At 34.5% G+C, this 20,476-nt stretch overlaps 1 protein-coding gene across 2 annotated transcripts in view; it reads right to left on the reverse strand.

Moving 5' to 3' along the window:
* Positions 1-20,476, reverse strand: part of ATRNL1 (attractin like 1) — a 525,452-nt gene that overhangs the window by 381,767 nt on the left and 123,209 nt on the right. For both annotated transcript variants that reach the window (XM_027812182.2, XM_005443870.3), the window contains exons 16-18: positions 11,261-11,474; positions 9,026-9,214; positions 3,833-4,051 (exon numbers count right to left, since the gene is read on the reverse strand). In XM_027812182.2, the coding sequence (XP_027667983.2) occupies positions 3,833-4,051; positions 9,026-9,214; positions 11,261-11,474 (622 nt within the window). The remainder of the gene's footprint in view (positions 1-3,832; positions 4,052-9,025; positions 9,215-11,260; positions 11,475-20,476) is intronic.

The following is a 20,476-nucleotide window of genomic DNA, read 5'->3' on the forward strand; positions in this document are numbered from 1 at the left end:
TGAGCAATCTGTATATTACAGCAGCTTGTCAAATGTCAGACTATGACAAACATCAGACTATGTCAAAGCTGACCATCCCTTACTGGAGACAGGTGTGTAAGACTCAGCAGAGGACAGTTATCTCAGTAAGACCTTTTTTAAAAAATTTGGATTTTTAACCTAAATGTCACAGTGACTGGTGTCTTGTCCACGGTGTGGGGGGGAAGACAGAGATTCTCACTCATTGATTTAAATTTTTTTAGAGCTGTTTTTTAATTTAGTAACCTAATATATCTACAGCCATTGCCAGGCTTGGCTCATAAACCATTTAAATCTCCCAAGTTTACAATCTCTTCCTTCTTCTACAGTTATGCCTATAGAATCGTGTAAAGAAGTAACAAACATTTTTGTACTGCTGGAGAAGATGTTTTCTCACTTGACTAAATCTCTTTAGAAATGACAAGTTTTACTCTTGCTAAGTATACTTGATTTTTAGAGAGCTTTGTGGTGCCTTCCTCCAGACAGTTTGCCATTCTTCAGTTTGTTGCCTTTCTCAGAAAAAACTATGTGAAAATGCCATGAATTGCAGTTCCATTTTGGAGTTTGCTTGCATGTCTTACACATTAAATGACATAAAGCAAATAATAGGGGGAAAAATGCAACCCAATAAACAAAAAGTAAAAACAGGGAATGTATTAAATAGGTGTCTTTTAAAGTAAATTAAGATTGCCTAATGATGGCTGTGTCATTATGTAGGAAAAATGTTTCATCCTGGTATTCTCCAATTAGTGGATTATTGATTTGTAAATTTTCTTTTCTTTTTAATGCTTAGTTATGTTTTTCTTAATTTTTGTATTATTTAAAGGAAAATGAAGGCAATCTTCGATAATGTTTTTTTGTTTATTGTGAATTTTAGTTTGCTGTAAATTATAATATCATGTGGTCATACATGGTAGTTCTTAGTTCTTACATTTTGTTAAGGCAATGAAAATGGAAGAGATTTAAACCAAATTTTAAAAATCCATTTATATACAATAAGAACCAATACAATCTACAGTTGACATGACACACCATTTGAAAATAATATATTTGCTGATTTTCCTAAAATTATGTATCTCATTGCAAAAAGAGAAAAATCAGAACTGCACAATTCAATAACTTTCTGGTATAGAGATGAGTGCAATCAAACTGGGGATAACAATATTAAATAATTAAAATAATGAAAATAATGAAACACTTTAATGGCCATTTAAACAAGAACTAGGAGTTTAATTTTGAAAGTAATTTTTTCAGTAAGTGATTTTAATATACATGACTGGCAGCAACAGCGTAATTTTCCTCACACATACAAAGGTGGTTTAGTTGAGTCTTCAGTGAGGCTGCCCTGGAGATAAGCAATTTCATGTCTAATTTCCTTTTCAGCTCTGTATTGAAATGTTTGGTGATGGTGGCATTTGTTGATAATTATGGTTTAAAGAAAATACTTAATACTAGGAAAATATAAAAAGAAGCTATGCAATATATATAAAATGTATACATAATAAGATTACAATCTGGATCTAGTCTAAATATACTTCAGCTAGTTTTAAACAAACTACTTTGAATCAATACATACTGCTTTTCAGAGGAGAAATTTAGAGACAACCTTGGCCTTGCGTTCCACCTAAACTGTTCTGAAAGGAAATGCCAGCACTATTTATTTTTCTTTTTTTTTTTATAGATATTTGCCATTTTATTTATAATAATAGTTCAGTTAAAATACAAATCTGTCGAAAAAAGTAAAGATGTATTCATATCAAAAGAAATATTATGACAGCTGACAGCTGCTTTGAGGACTATTGATTTTAAAGTGACCAGTCACAAAAATCAACACTGTGTTATGCTACCTGCTGAGTTTTAGAGATTTGAACAGACAGAAGATAAGAATTAATTGAAAATACTTCTCATCAACACAATTGCCCGGAGGTACTATAAAGAGGATGGATATGAACTACAAGGAAAACTAAGTGCATACATGAATGAACATGAATGGTTTAGCCAACTATTTATCGATGTGGCAGACTAATCTTCAAACTACATGTTATAACTTATTTATTTTTATTTTCATTGAAACTACAAACTGTTCAGTAGGCTTATACCGACTTAGTATCAATTCTATCTTATTTCAAAGACATCAAACAATTGCTGTTCTAAGAATAATAAACTGTATTAGTATAATCCATTACAGATAATATTTTAAGAAAATGAAAATAAAAGCTTAGGAACAAAGCCTACAGCCTATAATAATCAAAATGAAATTTCACATCAATTGAAATTTGAATTCTATGACTTCAGTAGGGTCTGCCTCAAACTCATAAAACTAGTGGGTTTTTAAACTAAACTGGAACTCCAGCGAATTCTTGGTCAGAACATAGAATGAATACAGAACATTTTTCCATGAAGAATAAATACAAAACAAATAAGGTGATAAAATCTTCTAACTCAAACATTTTAGGCAAGATATATATATATTGAGATATATATATATATATATTTAGTTTACAATTTTGCTGGTGGTAGATATTATGTCTTGCAATGAAAGTCTAACAATACATTTATCAACATGCCTCTATTTTAACATACAAAGTACTGAAGTTTCCATACAATGTAACGTCATTCTACTGTTTCCAGAAATTTACTGGAGGCTTCTTTGTTCAGGAAATGATATTAGATATTTGGAGGGTTTTGGTTTTAAGTCGGAACATTTGACAGTGTCCACTTGGTTTTACATTTCACTTCATTATTAAATTATTTTTTAAAAATAATCTGTTCTCTACCTATGTATTTAAAGAAAAATTACCAAAAGAAAACTTTCTAAAACTTTCTTCAGAGATTCTGCTTTCTAAATAACATAGTGAGATACAGACTTACATATAAATATATATAAACATACATATATATACATATATGCACACACAGAGAATACACTGATGAAAAAAGTACCCAGGACAACAAAAAAATGTAGCTGTGTGGATCCATAAAAGCTTTCATGTAGAGAAGCTCCAGCTTCCAAATTTATCAGCAGTATGAACAGTTGCTGGAAAAACAGCTTTAGCACAATTACATCATTTATTATTAAAAAAAAAAAAAATATTTCAAGTTGTCTTTTAAACTGTATTATTTATTGTAAATTACCGCTGGAGGTGTGTCAAACTCTCCAATGTGCCTTTCATTTGCCTGCACTACTACACTGCTGCTTACTTTTCCAATAAACTTAACAATAAAAAACAGTATAATGAGATTGGTACGGCTTAAATTTAGACTTCTGAGATTCTCTTTAAGATTACAAAAGCATACATTTTATTTACTCCAAATGTCGAAAAGTTAGGCTGGGTGAAAAGCTTGGATGTTTGGCGGTCCCCCATTCCCACAGCCAGCTGGGCTCCTGCGCGAGCAGCAGGGATGCAGGAAGGTCCTGCTTCTGGCCATCACCAGTTGCATATAAATAATTTCTCCCCACCTGCATTCTTCTTCAATGGATAGGAAAGCCAGAAGAAAGCAAGAGCTGAAGGAAATTCATATGTTTGCATTTGAAAAAGTAGAAGGACGGGATGGGTGGAAACTCATTTATAAATAAATGGCAATTTTGGTTAAACTATTTGCATTAAATTTCACATGTGAACCGGCATGACAGGAAGCAAATTTAATGTTCAGTAGACAGAGTAATAAACTACATATTTAGGAAATATTTTGGAAAAACAAGTCTCATTTTTTTGTTGTTTGTATTATTCAAAACAATTATGTTAATTTGGCATGCTTAAACAGAGAAACACCTCTTATTTCATATATAAGAAAGAATGGAAGCAGACCTTACCTGGACACTGGATAAAAGACCACTCATAATTTTTCTCTTTTGGACAAAGACTAGCATCAAGCACCATTTCATTAGAGTGCGTGCTAACAGGCTTCATTGGGCCTCTTGACGATCCTTCCAAACATTGCCCTTTTCCAGTGTTACTGGGATCGTTACACCATCCGCACCCAGGCTGTTCCAAACACTGTCCACAGGTCCTCAGTCCAGAGCAGTTTTGAGCTTTATTACATGGAATACAATATTAATTCAAGGTTGGGGTTCTTTTTTGTTTGGGTTTTATTTTGCAGTGTTTGGCGTTTGTTTGTTGTTTTGTTGGGTTTTTTTTTTAAATAAGATGCTAGGATCTTAGAACAGATGAAAAAACAATTTTGCTTTTCTATTTCCTCATGTAAATTAAAAAAATTTGGTAACACTAGTAAGAATATCTCTGTTCTCTTCAAAAGCTATACATCCTCAAAGATTACAGAATACACAGCAGCTGTTTGTTACACCACAACACAACAAAAAAAAAAATCCAAATAAACAAAGATAATAAAGCAGAACAATAATATTACACATTTTCCTTAAATCCCACAATAAAATATATATTCCGTGCTTATTATTAATATATGTTATGGGATGCATGTATTACTTCTTTTACTGATGTAAACAGTCCTTCCAACAGGAAAACTTTAGAATTCAAGATAAGGTTAATGATCAAAGTAAGAAACATAATCCAAAAATTGTGATAATTAAAATTCAAACCAAAAATTTATACAGGTACAAAGTATCCCAGGATCATATCTGAATATTCATTAACAAATCTCACTCTATTTTCTTATACAGACCTTTCAAAACAAGCTAGCATACTGCACATCTTCCAAAAAGAAAAGGATTCTTAAGCTACAAGTCATAATTCAACCCCATTTAACAATATCTTAAGAGTCGCATCTGTTAAGAGTAAATAAAGTTTTGATTGTTAGTATGCAAATTGAAAATCTAATCTCCCTCTAGATCTTTTATACTCTACATTTTTTAAATAATTTGATTTCTCATGAAATGGTCTTCCTCATATTTTAAATCTGTTTAGAACCAAATAAAATTCATATTCTGAATTCACTGCCACTTCTTATTAACAAGAAGTTAACAATTTAGTATCTTCAGGAACACCATTGGAGTTCACAAGTATATTTGAGCTTCTTTTGCTACATCTTCTTTTTTTCTTAATGCTGTAGCACTGAATCAAATTAACATCAGAATCATTTGAACATTGATCACTATGGATACCTGTCTCTTCTCACATTAACTTTGTAGACACTTAAAAAATAAATTTTAAAAGCATACATGAACTTCAGGAAGATTCTGCCAGGAAGACAGAAATAATCTGTTTGTTTTTAAAATGAAAGCAGTTTAAAGGTTTGTGGGGGTTTTGTTTGGGGGTTTTTGTTTTTTGTTTTGTTTTTGGGGTTTTTTGGAGGACACTCAAATGGCTTCTACATGAGTGTAACCTCACAATTTGTCTCAGGACACTATCCAACTAATGTTCACAGCCACCTGGACCACTCTACTCCACAAAGGCAATACTTGAATCTGTTCTGTGAAGGGTATACTAAGAAGAACAGCTTCATTTCTGATTAAATACTGACAGCAGAATAATGCTAGCTACTCTGACTTCAACAAATATTAAAATTGCTTAAAAGTAATAGAAGCTTTCAGAGAAAAACTACTCCAGTAGACTAAAGATACATGCAGATATCAAGAAACCAGGTAGTTAAGAAGCTGAATGAGATCTCAGGACTTTAACAGTGCAGAAAGCTGCAGCATGAGCTCTTGTATCATTAGAATTGGAAGAATCCAAAGAGGAGGAAATGTTTCAAGTTTCCAAAATATGGGAAAAGGCCGAGGAGGGGGGGGGGGGGGGGGGGGGGGGGAGCAGGGGAGAGCTCAATCGTTCTTGGAAATCGACATCAATCATGATGTGATAAATCAGTTTTAAACCAGACCTCATCAGATATGAAGCAATGATACAAATTTTGGTTTTTGACTATAGTAGAAAATAAGCAAGTAAAGACCACCACTCTGTACTGGCCAGCTTGCCCTTTCAGAGGTGCACTGTTAGTGATCCAAACAATTTATATTCTGTTGTTACTAAAGCTAGGAGTAAACAGCTCTTGGAGTAAGAGCTGCACTATCTTCATAGAAGATAAAACAGAACCAAAAGTGAAAATTCTCAGATATTTTCTGTAGTAGTGCTCAGCTGAAAAACTGGAGAGTTAACTGAGGAGTTATTGTTTATGGAAAAGGGGGATATTCAAGCAGAATTTTTTTTTTCTTTGAAATTCTAAAGGAGAACAAAGATTGTTCAACTGTCACTTATTCAATCAAAAGTCATAATGGATGCAAGATGTGGAGAAGAGTGGAATGCAACTTTTTGGCAAGCAGGCATTAAAATGATAAAATGTCACCAATAAAAGTGTGTTCTTCATTTTAATTTCAAGTTGTAAAAATAAATGTGAAGTTACATTTTTTCTTTTAAATCATACGTGCTTGTGTGAATATTTTTTTTTCACTAAGAGTTAAACATCCAAAAACTCAGAAATCAGTCATTCAGAATAAAAATAAAACAGGACACACACACACATACACACATCCCTAAAACCAGGATTTTTTATTTTTTTTTCTTAAGGTATAGTTACATTCTGTTCTTCAGCTAAGTAGAAACACTACCCCTTGGTAAGGGAATACACTTAATACTTCATTACCTCAGCAACAATAAAGATATATCTACCTAATCAAATTTTCATGTCATTTAGTTTGAAACAATGTCTGAACCATGTTTCATTTGGACAATCATTTTCTGGTTTAAATGTTAAATATCTAATGCTTCAAAACTCTCAGGAAAAAAAAAAAAAACCAACACACACAACCTGCTTACAGACACTAAATCTTACTTTTCTTTAATTTCTTGAATAGAAAATGCATTTTAATATAAAACTGCCTTTACATAATGATGAACTGGTATATAGTAAACCCTGTTTCCCTTATTTGATATAAACTTTGTAGAGATCTTTGTAGAGTGTCCCCCCAACAAATTGAATCTGCATGATGTGCAAACACTACACAAACACAAAAATATAGTTAAAAGTTCAGGCTGACATAACATATACTATTTTAAAAAGCTAAACATCATTCATGTGGTAGTCTGTCAATTTTATCTCCAAATTTTCAATCTACTTATCTTCTGATAAAACTCACTATCAGTAAATTGCAAAATTGATTCCTTATAGGAGTGAAAAAAATTTTAGCAAACTGTTATGAGAGAAAAACACTTACAGTGTCATTATTCCAAAAATACAGAACAAGAGATTTAAGTGTTCCTATTATTTCTTTATTCTTGGACCAAAAATGGGCTGATGGCTGGGTTTAGAGGACATAAGGACCCAAGGAATGTGCAAACCCTACTTCTAGTCCACACTGAACTTGGACTCTAGAACCTGGATTAATATCTGAATTTACTAACTGAGCATAAAAGTTTACCAGAACAGGTCAACATTTCCCCTGTTGATTGTATTCTAAGATTACTACAGACGATGAAGGAACCTCAATTAAGAAGAATACAGGCTTGGACAGTTTTACCTCAAAGAAAAAATTTCTTATACTTTATTTTCCTTTAACCCAGATATATGTAGTGGCCTGGTCATTGTAGCCATTCTTCTTGGCTAAAATTAGAATGTATCAGTGATTCCTATTACAGATACGGCAGGACCTTACTTGATATTTTCCTGAGGCTTAGATGAAAACAAGTAACTACCTTTTGTATTTTTTGTATTTGTATCCATAATCTATTAAATGGAATCACAATCTAACTATGACCCTGAAAGCAAGTTGTATTTTGCTGTCAGCATGAATTCTGCCACAACATATCCAGAAATAAAATGTTCCAGAGGTGCTGATTTCAAAAGAGTCTTATGGAGAGAAAAAGGTGGTCAAAAGAAATAGCAAAACACTCTCACAAAGAAAAGCAGTAATGAGAGTTCAACCGTACACCTCACAAGTCCTGTATATTGAGTTTGGGTCCCACTGGATTGGAAACCTTTACAGGGAGAAAGTATTTTAACCAAATCTTGAAGGACAGTGAAATACTAAGAACCAGTCTTCTGTAGGATGGTGATGGAGGAATCGTTCTAAAGAAACCACAACTGAGACAAGAATTGAAGGCACAGGCAGCTTGCTCCAGCATCTGCGTGAATTATGGCCCCGATACAGGTTGGAACTGCAGGGTGCTGAGCTGAACCAGGTCCAGCCACTAAAGACTGGGGAAGCAGCTGCTTCAGCTGAATGCTGTACTGAAAGGCACATTGAGTAGGGTCTTTATTCTGCTAGAGACACTGTAGCAATTTCTGCTGAAATGTGCTTCCATAGGGCATATCTGGGGAGTATCTTTACTGCTTGACAAAAGCAGAGATCACTTCCCTTTAATCTCAAACAGATGAAATGAGCAGTCTTGAACATTAACACAGCCAGTATTGACCTCATTTGATCACAGGACAAAAATTTTCTGCACCTCCTTTACCTGCCTGATGGCCTAACAGAATTCCCTCTGTTTCAATGGAGAGGATAAACAATCTTTAAGCGTTAATAATCTGTATTTTCAAGTGAGAAGAATCTAAAGAAGACCAAGACCATTGGTTTTGCATCTGCATTACAATATTCTCAACTTACTATCGTTGTTATACCATTGGTTTTATCTTTGCATGCTAGAAAAAGGGACCACTTTGACAAAATAAATCAGAACCTTAAAAACTCTGAATTCAGCTCATATTTTTTTAATAACTTGATGTTCTATAAGTCTGAGTTCTACATATTATTTATCTAATAAAATAGTTATAGTATTCTGTTCCAACTCACGGCCATTGTTTGACGTACTAACACTGGTTGTAAAATACCATGAGTCATGGTGCCTTTACCTGAAAGCAATAAACACTTTTTTTACTGCTTCAAAAGACTAAATATGTTTCAACATAAAAGAATTGTCAGTATTTCATCTGTATCTAGAAAATACACACACAGTATCGACTGCTTACATTAGCAGCTATATAAAGTCATTCATGTGCAATTGTTTTTATCTTCAGTGAATGCACTGAATTCTACTCATATGATGCTCTTTTGAGTGGAAAAAATTACAACAGGATGAACATTCATTAAGATACTCACGGGAGCATGTGGCAGTTTGCCATTCTAGACACTGTCCATAGGGGAAGGAGATTATATAGGCGTTGGAGTCAACACATCGTTTTGTACTGCTACACCACATACATTCCATACCATTACTCGTGCAGTTAGAACATGTTGTTCGCAGGGAGCATGGCTTTTTGCAAGGTCTGGCATTCTGGTTGGGACTGACTGGAAAAGAACCACAAACATTTATCATTTTTAACACAACTTCAATCCCCTTGTTCTTTAATCATATGTTCCATTAGAAAATTCCTTGTTACATGGAAAGTGGTTGCTTCCTTAATTATCTAGAAATAATCTCATCCAAACTTATGTTGCGGTACATACATAATAATTTTTATAAAATACTATTGTAAGTAGTACTCAGCCTGAGTCATACTGTATCTCTGAAAGTACATGTAAAACTTTTCACAGCAATTTTATCTATATACTGAAGTAAGAATTTTAACATTCATTGGCTAGTAATGTCAGCTTGGTTACCTGTACATACACCACGTAAGTCTCAAACTTCTATAACAAGTACAATAGAGTTCAAGGTCTAATGTTCTCATTAATTCAACAGTGTATAAGCAACAAATATTCTACTTATGGCTTAGTTATCCCCTATAATTTTGCCTAAAATATATGAAAGTCACTAGAAACCAAAGAGAAAGTAACTAAAGGAACATTATTCAATGCAAAACAGATTTGGATTGGGTTTTCTTCTTTGTTTGGTTGGGGGTTTGGGGATTTGGTTTTTTTGCTTGTTCTTCTCTACTAAAGACCACATTCTGACTAGTTTAATGGTGTATTATCTTAAAAAGTCATAACACACAAAAAGAACTTGTATAACCCAACTTGTGATTTTTGCTTTGATTTCAAATAAAACTGCAAAGTGTACAAAACCAAGAGTATAGCAATTCTTAGGTAAGAACACAAAACAGCACTACATTTTCCATACAGAAGCACCTTGTGAAATACTGGGATTATGCCCTCCTACATACTGCCTTTTTTCATATATTATTGATTCATATTCAATACCAGCCAAGTTCTCAAGCCATTCTTCAACTGCTAATATAGTACACCAAATCACTTAACCAAGGGTGTTTCTGGATTTGACCTACTATGCACATATTTAAAATGCGGTTTGCAATTAATAAAAAATACAAAATAAAAACTAAAAAAAAAAAAAAAAACAACAGCTGTACTATAAAAGTATTCTCATACAGCTGAAGTACTTTGACTTCTACAGTCTTTGAAGCACGACAGGATTAAAAAAAAAATCTAAAAGAAGACACTAGTAGCAGATGCATATAATGTTGATCTAATTGTACAATACTGCATCTTAATAATGTTTGTGTTACACCTAGTGTATCCTTTATGTTTTGGGATGTCTCTTCCATTGTGACTATATCTTCCACTGTTCTGAGAAAGACCTGGTAAACAATTAACAGTTAACACAAAATTAAGAACACAGCGAAAGATGAAATTTTTGGAAAATACAGATGGCAGTAGCAACAACTTTACAATGTATATCTTGCGTTTACATCATTATTTGGAATTCCTTATAAGAGAATAAAGGATTGGTAAGATCACGCTTTGGTTATGCAAGTTAACTCCTCTGACAATTTCACAGCAAAACCATCAGATAGATAAGCAGTGTTCTCAATACACAAACAATGCAGCTATTTTCCAGTTTTTCACAGGCAATGCACAAAATAAATCTGAAGGGGAAATTTAAAGAACTTCATGTACTCAACCTCACAGCTGTGAAGGGAAACAGGACAATTGGAGCATGAAAATGTTAATTTGAACTGTTATGTCACCATTTGCCCCAGTAATCTTTATACACAAACCAAAAAAATTTTGGGCTTTGTCAGTCTTTTAGACCATTAAGACGTTCATTGACGTTCACGGAGACTCAGAAAGAACACATCAGCCTTGCTGAACACACTCACACTACAATCATTGTTGTCACTACCACTGATTTAGAAGAAACTTACAAGACTTCTGGTGTAATGCAAATTAAAACATGTAAAGTCATTCACAAGCAAATATTTGATGATTAAGAAATATTGTTTTTTAGATTGAAGCTCCATATTTTTCAAGAAATACAAAAGCTGGGGATTTTTTATTTCATCCAAATTGTCCAAAAAATCTCTCTTAGCCAAATGAAAACCTAAACAGCTTTCTAATCATGAGAGTAACAGTAACTGAGCATAAAAGATTGCTTACCAACAGGTTTTTCACACACAAGACCATCTGCCATTGCAGTGCATGGATTTGCTTTTAGACCTGCCACCTCTGCTCTTTCTAGATACGCACAGAAGCCAGAGTCGTTTGGCTCTCCAGGCAGCCACTGCAGAGTTGTGTTTGTAAAAGGAGACATGTCATCCCATCCCCAGTAGGAGATGTTGATCTTGCGTAAACCTACCCAAGGTGAAATTTTCTATGAATCAGAAGGAAACAAATGAGAGATAATTAGTTGAAATATTTTTTCTTTGTTTTTGGAACATTTCAAAGAATAGCTCAGCAGCAACTTCACATTTTGAGAGAATTCACCATGTTCTTTTGTCACTTTATCATCACTGTCCATACAGTTTTTATCTTAATTGTTCTATCTTGCTGAACCTCCCCTCCAAAACAAACCCCCACAAAAAACCCACCCACTATATGCTTCTGTTCTACTAAAAATCTGTGTTTGTTCTAATCAAAGTCAATTCTGATTACTATTATTCGATAGAGTCAGAAACCAGGCCAAATGGTTGTAATGAAATTGTTGGGTTGTTTTTTTTTTCCAGTGGCTACTATAATGATCACTAATTGTTACACCAATGTGGATAACAAAATACACATAAGTTAACAGCAATTCATAGAAATCAATATTCAGGATAAACAATAAAAACAGGATAAATATTCCATCCTTTGAAACCTGTGTTGCTGATACTAATCAACATCTTTAGACAATTCAGAAACAAAGTTGAAAGTGGTACATCTGCAACTTCAATGCAATTAAACACACATTGAATACACTTTTATAAGCTCTGAAAATAATCCAGAAAACATTAAAAGCACGAATTCTTAAAAGATATTTAGGACGTATCAGTAAAATTGCATCACAACTTCTACTAATTTTTGTCATTTTGTCTTTATGAAATTAGCAACAGAAAAAGCATATTTTGAGGAATAAAGGTCTTTGCTTGTTCCAGGATAAATCTACCTACGTTTCTTGCTCCCATCAATGCAAAAATCTCAAGATACCCAAACCAAACACTTTTCCTTACATGATCTCTGTGATGGCAGTTTTCATTAACCCCAGTTTGAACATAAGGAACAGAGAAACAGAGAGACTACAGACTACAACAGGTATGTGGTGGTAGGTGAATACCAGAACGCAAAACACGACAACTGTCTGCACCAGACAAAGGACCGATGTTGCCATCTCCAAAGCAGAGATGTTGATCCGATTGTGAATTAGGTTTTCAACTAATTTAATTTACAGGCCAAGGTAAAGAAGCTGCCACAGTTCAGGATCTATGTGCTATTTCACAAGTAAACCAAGAGTCACTGCCATCATCTCTCAGAGAGATCTTTCATCTTTGATCTCACATCCCTCTTTGGCCACTCAGGTTTAATCCATGTCTGAAAAATCTTTCACAGCTCTTAAATCTATACCTGATCAGGTCATTCCTCTTTTTCCCTTGCTTTGTTAGACCAAACTGAAATATGAAGGATCATAAATTTTGTGTATTTTTTTTTAAAATCAGTAGGTAGATAATCAGTATTCTTGACCTCCCTAAAATGTACTCCCTATGTTCTCTTATGTCCTCTCAGTTAGGAGCATGATCAAACAAAAATTGCTACAGCAACTAACAGACTTACAGATGCAAGAACAAGCTTAAATAAACCAGAAAATGAAGAAAAAATGTTCCATTCCATAAGCTGTAATGCACTCTGAGAGACTCTTGAACAGTAACGAGAATATCCAGCAAAAATGCCACTGCCCACTCTTGCTTCTTACTTCTGTGTTTACTCCATAACTTCATTGCTACCCCAGGTGACCAACTTTCCAGGTGTCTGGGAGAGCTCTCATGTTCTGGATACTAGAAAGTCCATGGGGCAAGCAGTAAAAGTGGAACTTTGGCATCTGGAAAGTGGTAGATAATACAGCTGTTATCTTATTTGTTATTTAGTTGGCTAGATTGCTGCATGTGTTCAACATGCATCAGAAAACCACAGATATTTATGCATGTCTCTAGACATCTCTGTAGAACACTAAGTGTGCACACCAGACATTTAAAAAGTGTCAGAAGCTTAGGTGGGATAAATTGCTGACAAACAAGGACCTAAACCAACCTAAACGCCTACTTACAGGTTGAGGTATTCTAGCCATAAGAACCTTTGACATATTACTGACTATTTTGATTGGACTGCCAAATAATCAGTGTAAATCAGACTGCCTCAGCATCAGTGTAAAGAAAAGAGATCCTATCCCAGCTATGATGAAAAGCATGTCAGGCCAATAATGGAAACTGACAGTGCAGCAACGACGTTTGGAGAGAAATTCTTCTATTTGAGTACGTGAGTGTCTCAGAACTCCTTTAATGATGACAGGGTCCCAGGGAGGATCATGGAAGCCAGAGCAGCCTTAGGATATAATAGCAGCACCCCTGAAATGAAAGGCTTCTAGTAAAAACAACACATATCATAGTCATCATCATTCTTAATAGCTGTAATATCTGGACAACTTGTGCTCGTCGTGTCAGATATCTCAAATTCCATATGTACCATCTTTGGCTCTTTGCTAATGTAACACGTCAAAATACAGACCTGAACATCGATTAGTGTGTGAGCAAATAACACACACTGAAAATACCGCCTTGCAGGCTCACTTATGCTGCTCTGAGCATGTTGTTAGGATGTCAAAAAATGGATTATCCAAAATATTTTTTCTAATGTCTGATTAAAATATGATAAAGAGCTGAGAAGTAGGCCACCAAAATGCTCCAAGGACATGCTTGAAGTACATAGTCAATTGTGTGGCATGAATTCCGTGACACGGTGGAGTACAGTCGAAGACTGCTGGTGACAGCAGAGACGGCGTGTTGATATCACCGAAGATTAACAGGAAAAATGACTGCTGCTACACTGCATGAAAGCCAAAAGGGAAAAACCGATAGTGAATAGAGAATTCCGGAAGTTCCACCTGTGACACCTGCAGCCACCAGTATGCTGTGACTATCAAACCAATTTCTTCACAAAAAAAAAGCATAAATCTAGTCCTTATCTTTCAAACTGATGAAAGAATCTGTCATAATAGTTGGGAGACTCAGAAGCACTTGAAGCAGCTGAGGGACTTCAAAGGTGCCAAATGAGAGTGTCAATCCAGTTTCTTCTTCAGGCTTAAATTCACTCGAACTCTATGGGTGTTTCATTTAATGCAAAATGAATGTAGGAAAGTGACTACTTTGAATATCTTGTCCAAGATGCTTCTGAACAGGATCAGACAGGAACGAAACCAGATCGCCTGCTCTCTGCACCCAGAACTCACTGAAGCAAGATTCTAGTTTCCAGACCTCTTGAAAAACATTGTTATCAAACCAGTGGGGTGAAAAACAGTACAAATAAACTTTTCACTTCAGAAAACACACACTTGCTGACATGAAATCAGCCCCAAATATGTTTAATTTTTTTCTTCTCAAGAATACAGACTTCTTTATTGGAAGGTCAGATGAACTTTGATCAGCATGTAAGTGGGAAGAAAGTTACTCCTCAGGGAGTTCTGAAGAGATATTCTTTCTTTCTTATGAATGTTTGCTTTCAAGTTATCCAAAAACCACAACCAAGAAATCTACCCTGTCGTTGCTGTATTTCACACTTAGTAAATTGTTCAGATTATGAGTTGAAAAGGAACCTGCAACTCTATCAGAATCAGCTCCTTTTCTATTTGAGGATGGAAGAAAAGCTCCAACACACATGTGAACATGTACACACACCAGAACTTCTCAGTAAACAATGATATGACCTAGTTCAAGAAATCATTATTATTCAAGACACCTTTCTGTTGCCCCAGCAGGGCTGTCGTGCTGCTTAGTTTATTACTAAGGAGCCAGATGACAGGTGAGTAGAAAAAGTTTCAGTACGTTTCCAAGCACTTTGACTGCGCCTATCTCAGTTCTGCAAGCTTAATATTATAGTATCTAATGTATGTCATAATTTTTCTGAGTGCTTTAAAGTAGTCCACGCTTGCTGGGGTTGTCAGTCCACTGAGGACAGAAGTGAAAGTCAACTCCAAAACCATGTAGTTCCTACCATTATGAGAAGTTTCCTTTAACACAAAATGCGTGATCATCCTGTGTTGCACCAGTAAGGACGCAACAAGGTCATGTGGAGATCTTCATTGTCTAAGCTCAGCAGGACTCATTCCAGCTCTTGCCTTCTAGCAGAATCCGTTTGATTTCTGCAAGACTGATATCTTTTTCTAGAAGCTAAAGATTTTATCAGAGCTACCTCCACTTTGCCTGCTCCAAAACAGAAAAGGAAGGGAGCGTTTGCTACATCTACAGAAGGTAGGATAATTCCTTAATGCAAAGTATGCTCTGCAATGCTCTATCTTTCAAGAAAAGAATGGATAATCTAGTCCAATTTGGGACTATATCTACCTTCCCTCACTTAGAAGCCAAACAAATGGTACAGCTCAATTTTACAGGTGCTAGTATCTAGAAACCTGGTAAAATTGTCATCATTCCACCCTCTAGTTTCTTGATTAAGAAAGCACTAGCGGGCACACAGGGTGGAAGCAGCCACTATTCATACAGATTTCAGCCTCACAGAGAGGTGGTGTAAAAGATATGTCCCTTCAGATGCTGCTTACACAGATGCTCAAACATACAAAGACAGTTAATTTTCAGTGACACGGTGCACACAAAAAGGCTACGAGGAAAATGCATTATCCATGTTCTATTAATATGCAGTTCTACCACTCTTCCATGAATACAGAAATATGACAGGCAGTATCTCCTATTTCATTGTTGACATTATAAAACCTAAAATTATTGCAATTGAAATTATTTTCTATCTAGCAGAAGTTAATCATCATGGGTTTTTTTTACTAAAGTATTTTTTTTTTAACCAAGCAAAAGAAAATAACTTAAACTTTGGGAAAATTTAGTGATTAAAGTAATAGCACTTCATATTTTTATACATTACTTATCAATTGATATCTTTGGTTCCCTGATACTTGCTACCTGCTCCTGCTGCTATTAATAATAATGGATAACCTTCTCTTTTGCATAGACATGAGACTAATCATTTGCTTTGAATCATAATCTTAACTTTGATTCTCTTAACCAAGATTCTCAACAGTATCTAGGGAATGATCTTCTATTTATACCTCTTTTAAACTTTTAAATATCATTATCTTTTTAACTAATGATTTATAATTACTTTGGACACCAACGTTGAACATTTTTGTTCCCATTTAGAATTGTTAAGAGCTAAATATTACATTTCATCCACATTATTGCAGAGCCACAAAAAGTCACCAAAACAAATTATAGGTTTTTCAGTAAATAATACAGATAATTATTCTTTATAGGATTTAGAACTTACTTCAATTATATTATAGATTACTATGAGAAATGGCAAAGTTCATAAAATTTTGCCTTAATAATTTTTCCTTCATATAGGAAGAGAAAGGGTAGGATGGAAACAGCGACTCATCTGTTATCTTACTTACTACCAGTCTTACTCAACAGCATTCTAGGTAAGTTATAGGAGGGGGTTGAAGAAAAAAAGACCAAAAAAAAAACCATCAAAAGAGGAAAGTATCCAGAAATCATCAGTCAAATGTTACAGTGAAACAAAGTAATACAACAAAAACTGGAGAATGCAATCAAACGTATGTTGAAAACTATTCCATAGTTTTATCCCACTGCACCACTTAAAAACTAGAACCATTCTCTAGAATATATTTCTCCTCTTTATTTCATTCTAGGCCAGTTTTCAGAACCCACAGCCCATCTTAGAAGCCATATACTTGGCTTGAAATGCAGCTAGTCACGGTTCAAACAATCTTCTAAAACACTGATAAAGTATCACCAAAAATCCTTTTAAGTGAGAAATCAACCTTTATTTTTAAGTTAAAGAGATCTAGGAATTATTAAAATGAGACAAATTGCTGGACAGGGCTTTATTTTCATCTGACAGCAGAGCCAAATTGCAGTCATACAGTGTATACCAATAGAACATCATTCTGTATTCATTTACCATCCTATTTAATTGAACATAAGGAAAGTTTTTAGCCATTATGGGAAATTTACTAAACCCTGATCACTAATAACTTCAAAAATGTGCTCTTCCCTTATTCTAAACCACTTAATTTTAATTTTCTTTTAAGTAGTAATCATGGAACTACGTTCGAAAGGAAAATTGTGTAACCGTAATGAGAGAGCTGATACTTCATTCTAAATCCAGTGTTTACTCAGAAAATTTAAGTCAGACTAAGTTGCCTTGAGATCTACAGCAAATGTGATCATTTATATACTCACGATAATTTTTAGGCATTACTGCTGCCTCAGCACTAATTTAATGAGGGCTGAATAATTTGCAGATGAGTGAAGTGAGCAAGTCCACCTTTACCGAATAGCCAATTACTACTGAGCCTCAAAATTGTCCTGTTTCTTAATTATGCAAGTTGCTAAGGAACTATCTATCTCTTTCAGAAATTTACCCCTGCCTTTACTTCAGCTTCTTTCATTTTGGATCTTAAATTGTCCTGGAAGTGTGCAATACATTTCTGACTCAGTTTCTGATGTTCATAATAATATATTACCAAACTTCAAAATTTTCAAGAATTGTTTGAACTTCTTGATTTCTAGGAAAATAGTTGTCCTAGGAAGAAACATACAATTAAACTTTGAAAATACAGTATCCCCTTAGTGCTTGAATTTCCACAGTATTCAGTTTTGAGAAGGGCTTGTGGTTAGTTTGCCTTTTTTCTGCATCATTACGAACAAAAAAACTGCTTACTGAAGATAAAAGCTATATGATGAGAAACCATCCCATTCTATTTACTACCTCATTGCTTGGTTTCTATTCTTTAACTATGCATTGATTGTAACTATGCTAGATACCTGCACATTTCATATTTTGTAGCTATTTACCCAGTGAATGACACATTATAAGCAGTGGAAGCAAGCTTCACGCTTTTTAAGTGTCTCAGTATCTTATTAGACACAAATGATGAAATCTATATGTAACTAGTACTAGGAGTCATACATTAAGTCATAAAAACACTTATGTCTCCTACTCTTTTCAAATTTTGCTGTTGTGGCATTGGTTAAAATAACATGTAATATCTGGCAAAATGAAAAGACTACAAAATCCCCAGTTTCCATCTATGAGAATTATAGCTAGTATTCCAGTGGGACCTTTGGTTTAGATACTCTGGAGTTTTCTTCTTTACGGGGGACAATTATTTTGGAAATTGGGTGCTCTTCTCAGGCATCCAAAATGAGTTGAGCTCCCCACTTCCTAAAAGCAGGAAGACAGTTAAAATAGAGGGGAACTAACGGACAGTGAATGTAAAAACTCCAATATGGAGAAAAAGTGCTAAAATAACTAAAATAAAAGACTTCTAAAATCACAATAGTAAAGTGGGACTGCTAAAAACTGTAGTAAAGAGACTAATTCAGAAAAAAAGTAAATGTCAGCTCCACTACAGCCTCACATATGATAAAAACAAAAAAAAAAACACAGAGCCCTCTGAGAATACCTTGAGCTACCAAGGAATAATATTGCCATGCAAAGCTCGCTAATTAACTGCAAGCTACACTCAAGTGTAATTTATAAAGGAAGCTTAGCCCCAAGAACAGTGAGTTAAAGAAAAAGTTGCAAACAGTTATATAACGCAAGGCATTTTTTAAAGCTGTTCTCATCTTTGTTTATGCTTACTACACCAAAACTAAATCTTCTCAGAATTTATTGCATGTTAACAAGAAAATTACAATTTTTAGTTAAACCCCACAGTTGGGAGCAAACTCCCAAGAGAACTAATTGCTCTTTTAAATGAGTATACATTTGAATATTAGCAAGAACAATGAGTTAACCTCATATTGCTGTTTAAATCTACTTTGCTGAAAAACTCAAATATTCCCCTTTCAGAATTTTTTGCTTACTAGGTCATTAAAACAGCACATAAGAAAAAACACTGTGTCATTTTGCTTTAGTACAGGAATCCACAGTCTATTCACTGTGTTTACTTTGGCATTCTCTTAAAGAATTTAATTTATTTTCAATGAAAAATACAAATTAGTCTAAATTACTGGTGATAGTTTTAGAATACGCCTGCAAATTCAACTGTGTTCTGACTTCATACTGCAAAGGCCTTTGTTACGTCTCTTTCTTTAGCACCAAATGAACCTTCTCCTTACCCTTTAAAAGGAGGCACTGTATTGATTTCCAATTTAGTATTGGAATTAAGAGAAATTATTTATATACAATAAGGTCTGGGCAAGGTGTGGAGACAATGGCATGCTCCTCCCTCTCAATCTTTCCGAAACAGTGTTTTGTAGGATTCTAAACATGATGGGGAATTCGTCCTAAATTTGTCCCAGAACAAAGACTTTGTGTATTAGAAAATAACCTACAAAGTCCCATGTTTTCCTATGAACAATAAAGAATTCTTAAGTTCTTCCAGGCTGTAGTATTTACTGACACTATTTTAAGTTCGTAAAATACACAACAGTTACCAAATTTGTTTTTCTTTTCTCAGTATAAAAATATCAAATAAAGCAGATAAAAACAGGTCCATATTCTTATTTCCAAATGTAGCTCTGACAACATTCAGTAATCCCCACAGCTTTTGTTTCACACAGGTGAAAGATTTTAAAGCCTTGGAAATTAACCACACAGGTCAAACTCCACCATAGATAACGCAGACTAAAGGCATAGCATTCACTTTACAGCTGCTCTGACTACATTTGCGAACTCCATACCACCACCTGTTACAAAAATGAGCCATCTGAAATGAAATCTCACTCCTTAAATCGTTATGATTGCAGTTTGAGAGGAAAAGGCAGACAGAAGAAAATCAAAAAGTTTCAGAGAGCCTCTGTCACACCTGATAAGACGCTTAGGCTGTCTCACACAGAACAAATGTAACTGGACAGACAGATACAAATGAATAAAATAATTTATTTTTTTCTAAATGCCACTGAAAACACCAGGATAAGTCATGGTAGCATTTCATTACAGATTCCGATAACTAAATGATTGTTTAACCCATGATATACTTTTAAAGTGCATACATTTGTCTACAATTGCATAAACTGTATGTGAGGTATCTCAAATTTACATCACTACATTGGCTCAGGACATATTTCATTTAAATAAAGATAGGCTCAGCAGGATGTCACCTTGTAGAAGTTCTAAGCTCCGTAGGAAAAATCT

The sequence above is a fragment of the Falco cherrug genome, chromosome 9 (assembly GCF_023634085.1).
Source record: "Falco cherrug isolate bFalChe1 chromosome 9, bFalChe1.pri, whole genome shotgun sequence".
Classification (NCBI taxonomy): domain Eukaryota; kingdom Metazoa; phylum Chordata; class Aves; order Falconiformes; family Falconidae; genus Falco; species Falco cherrug.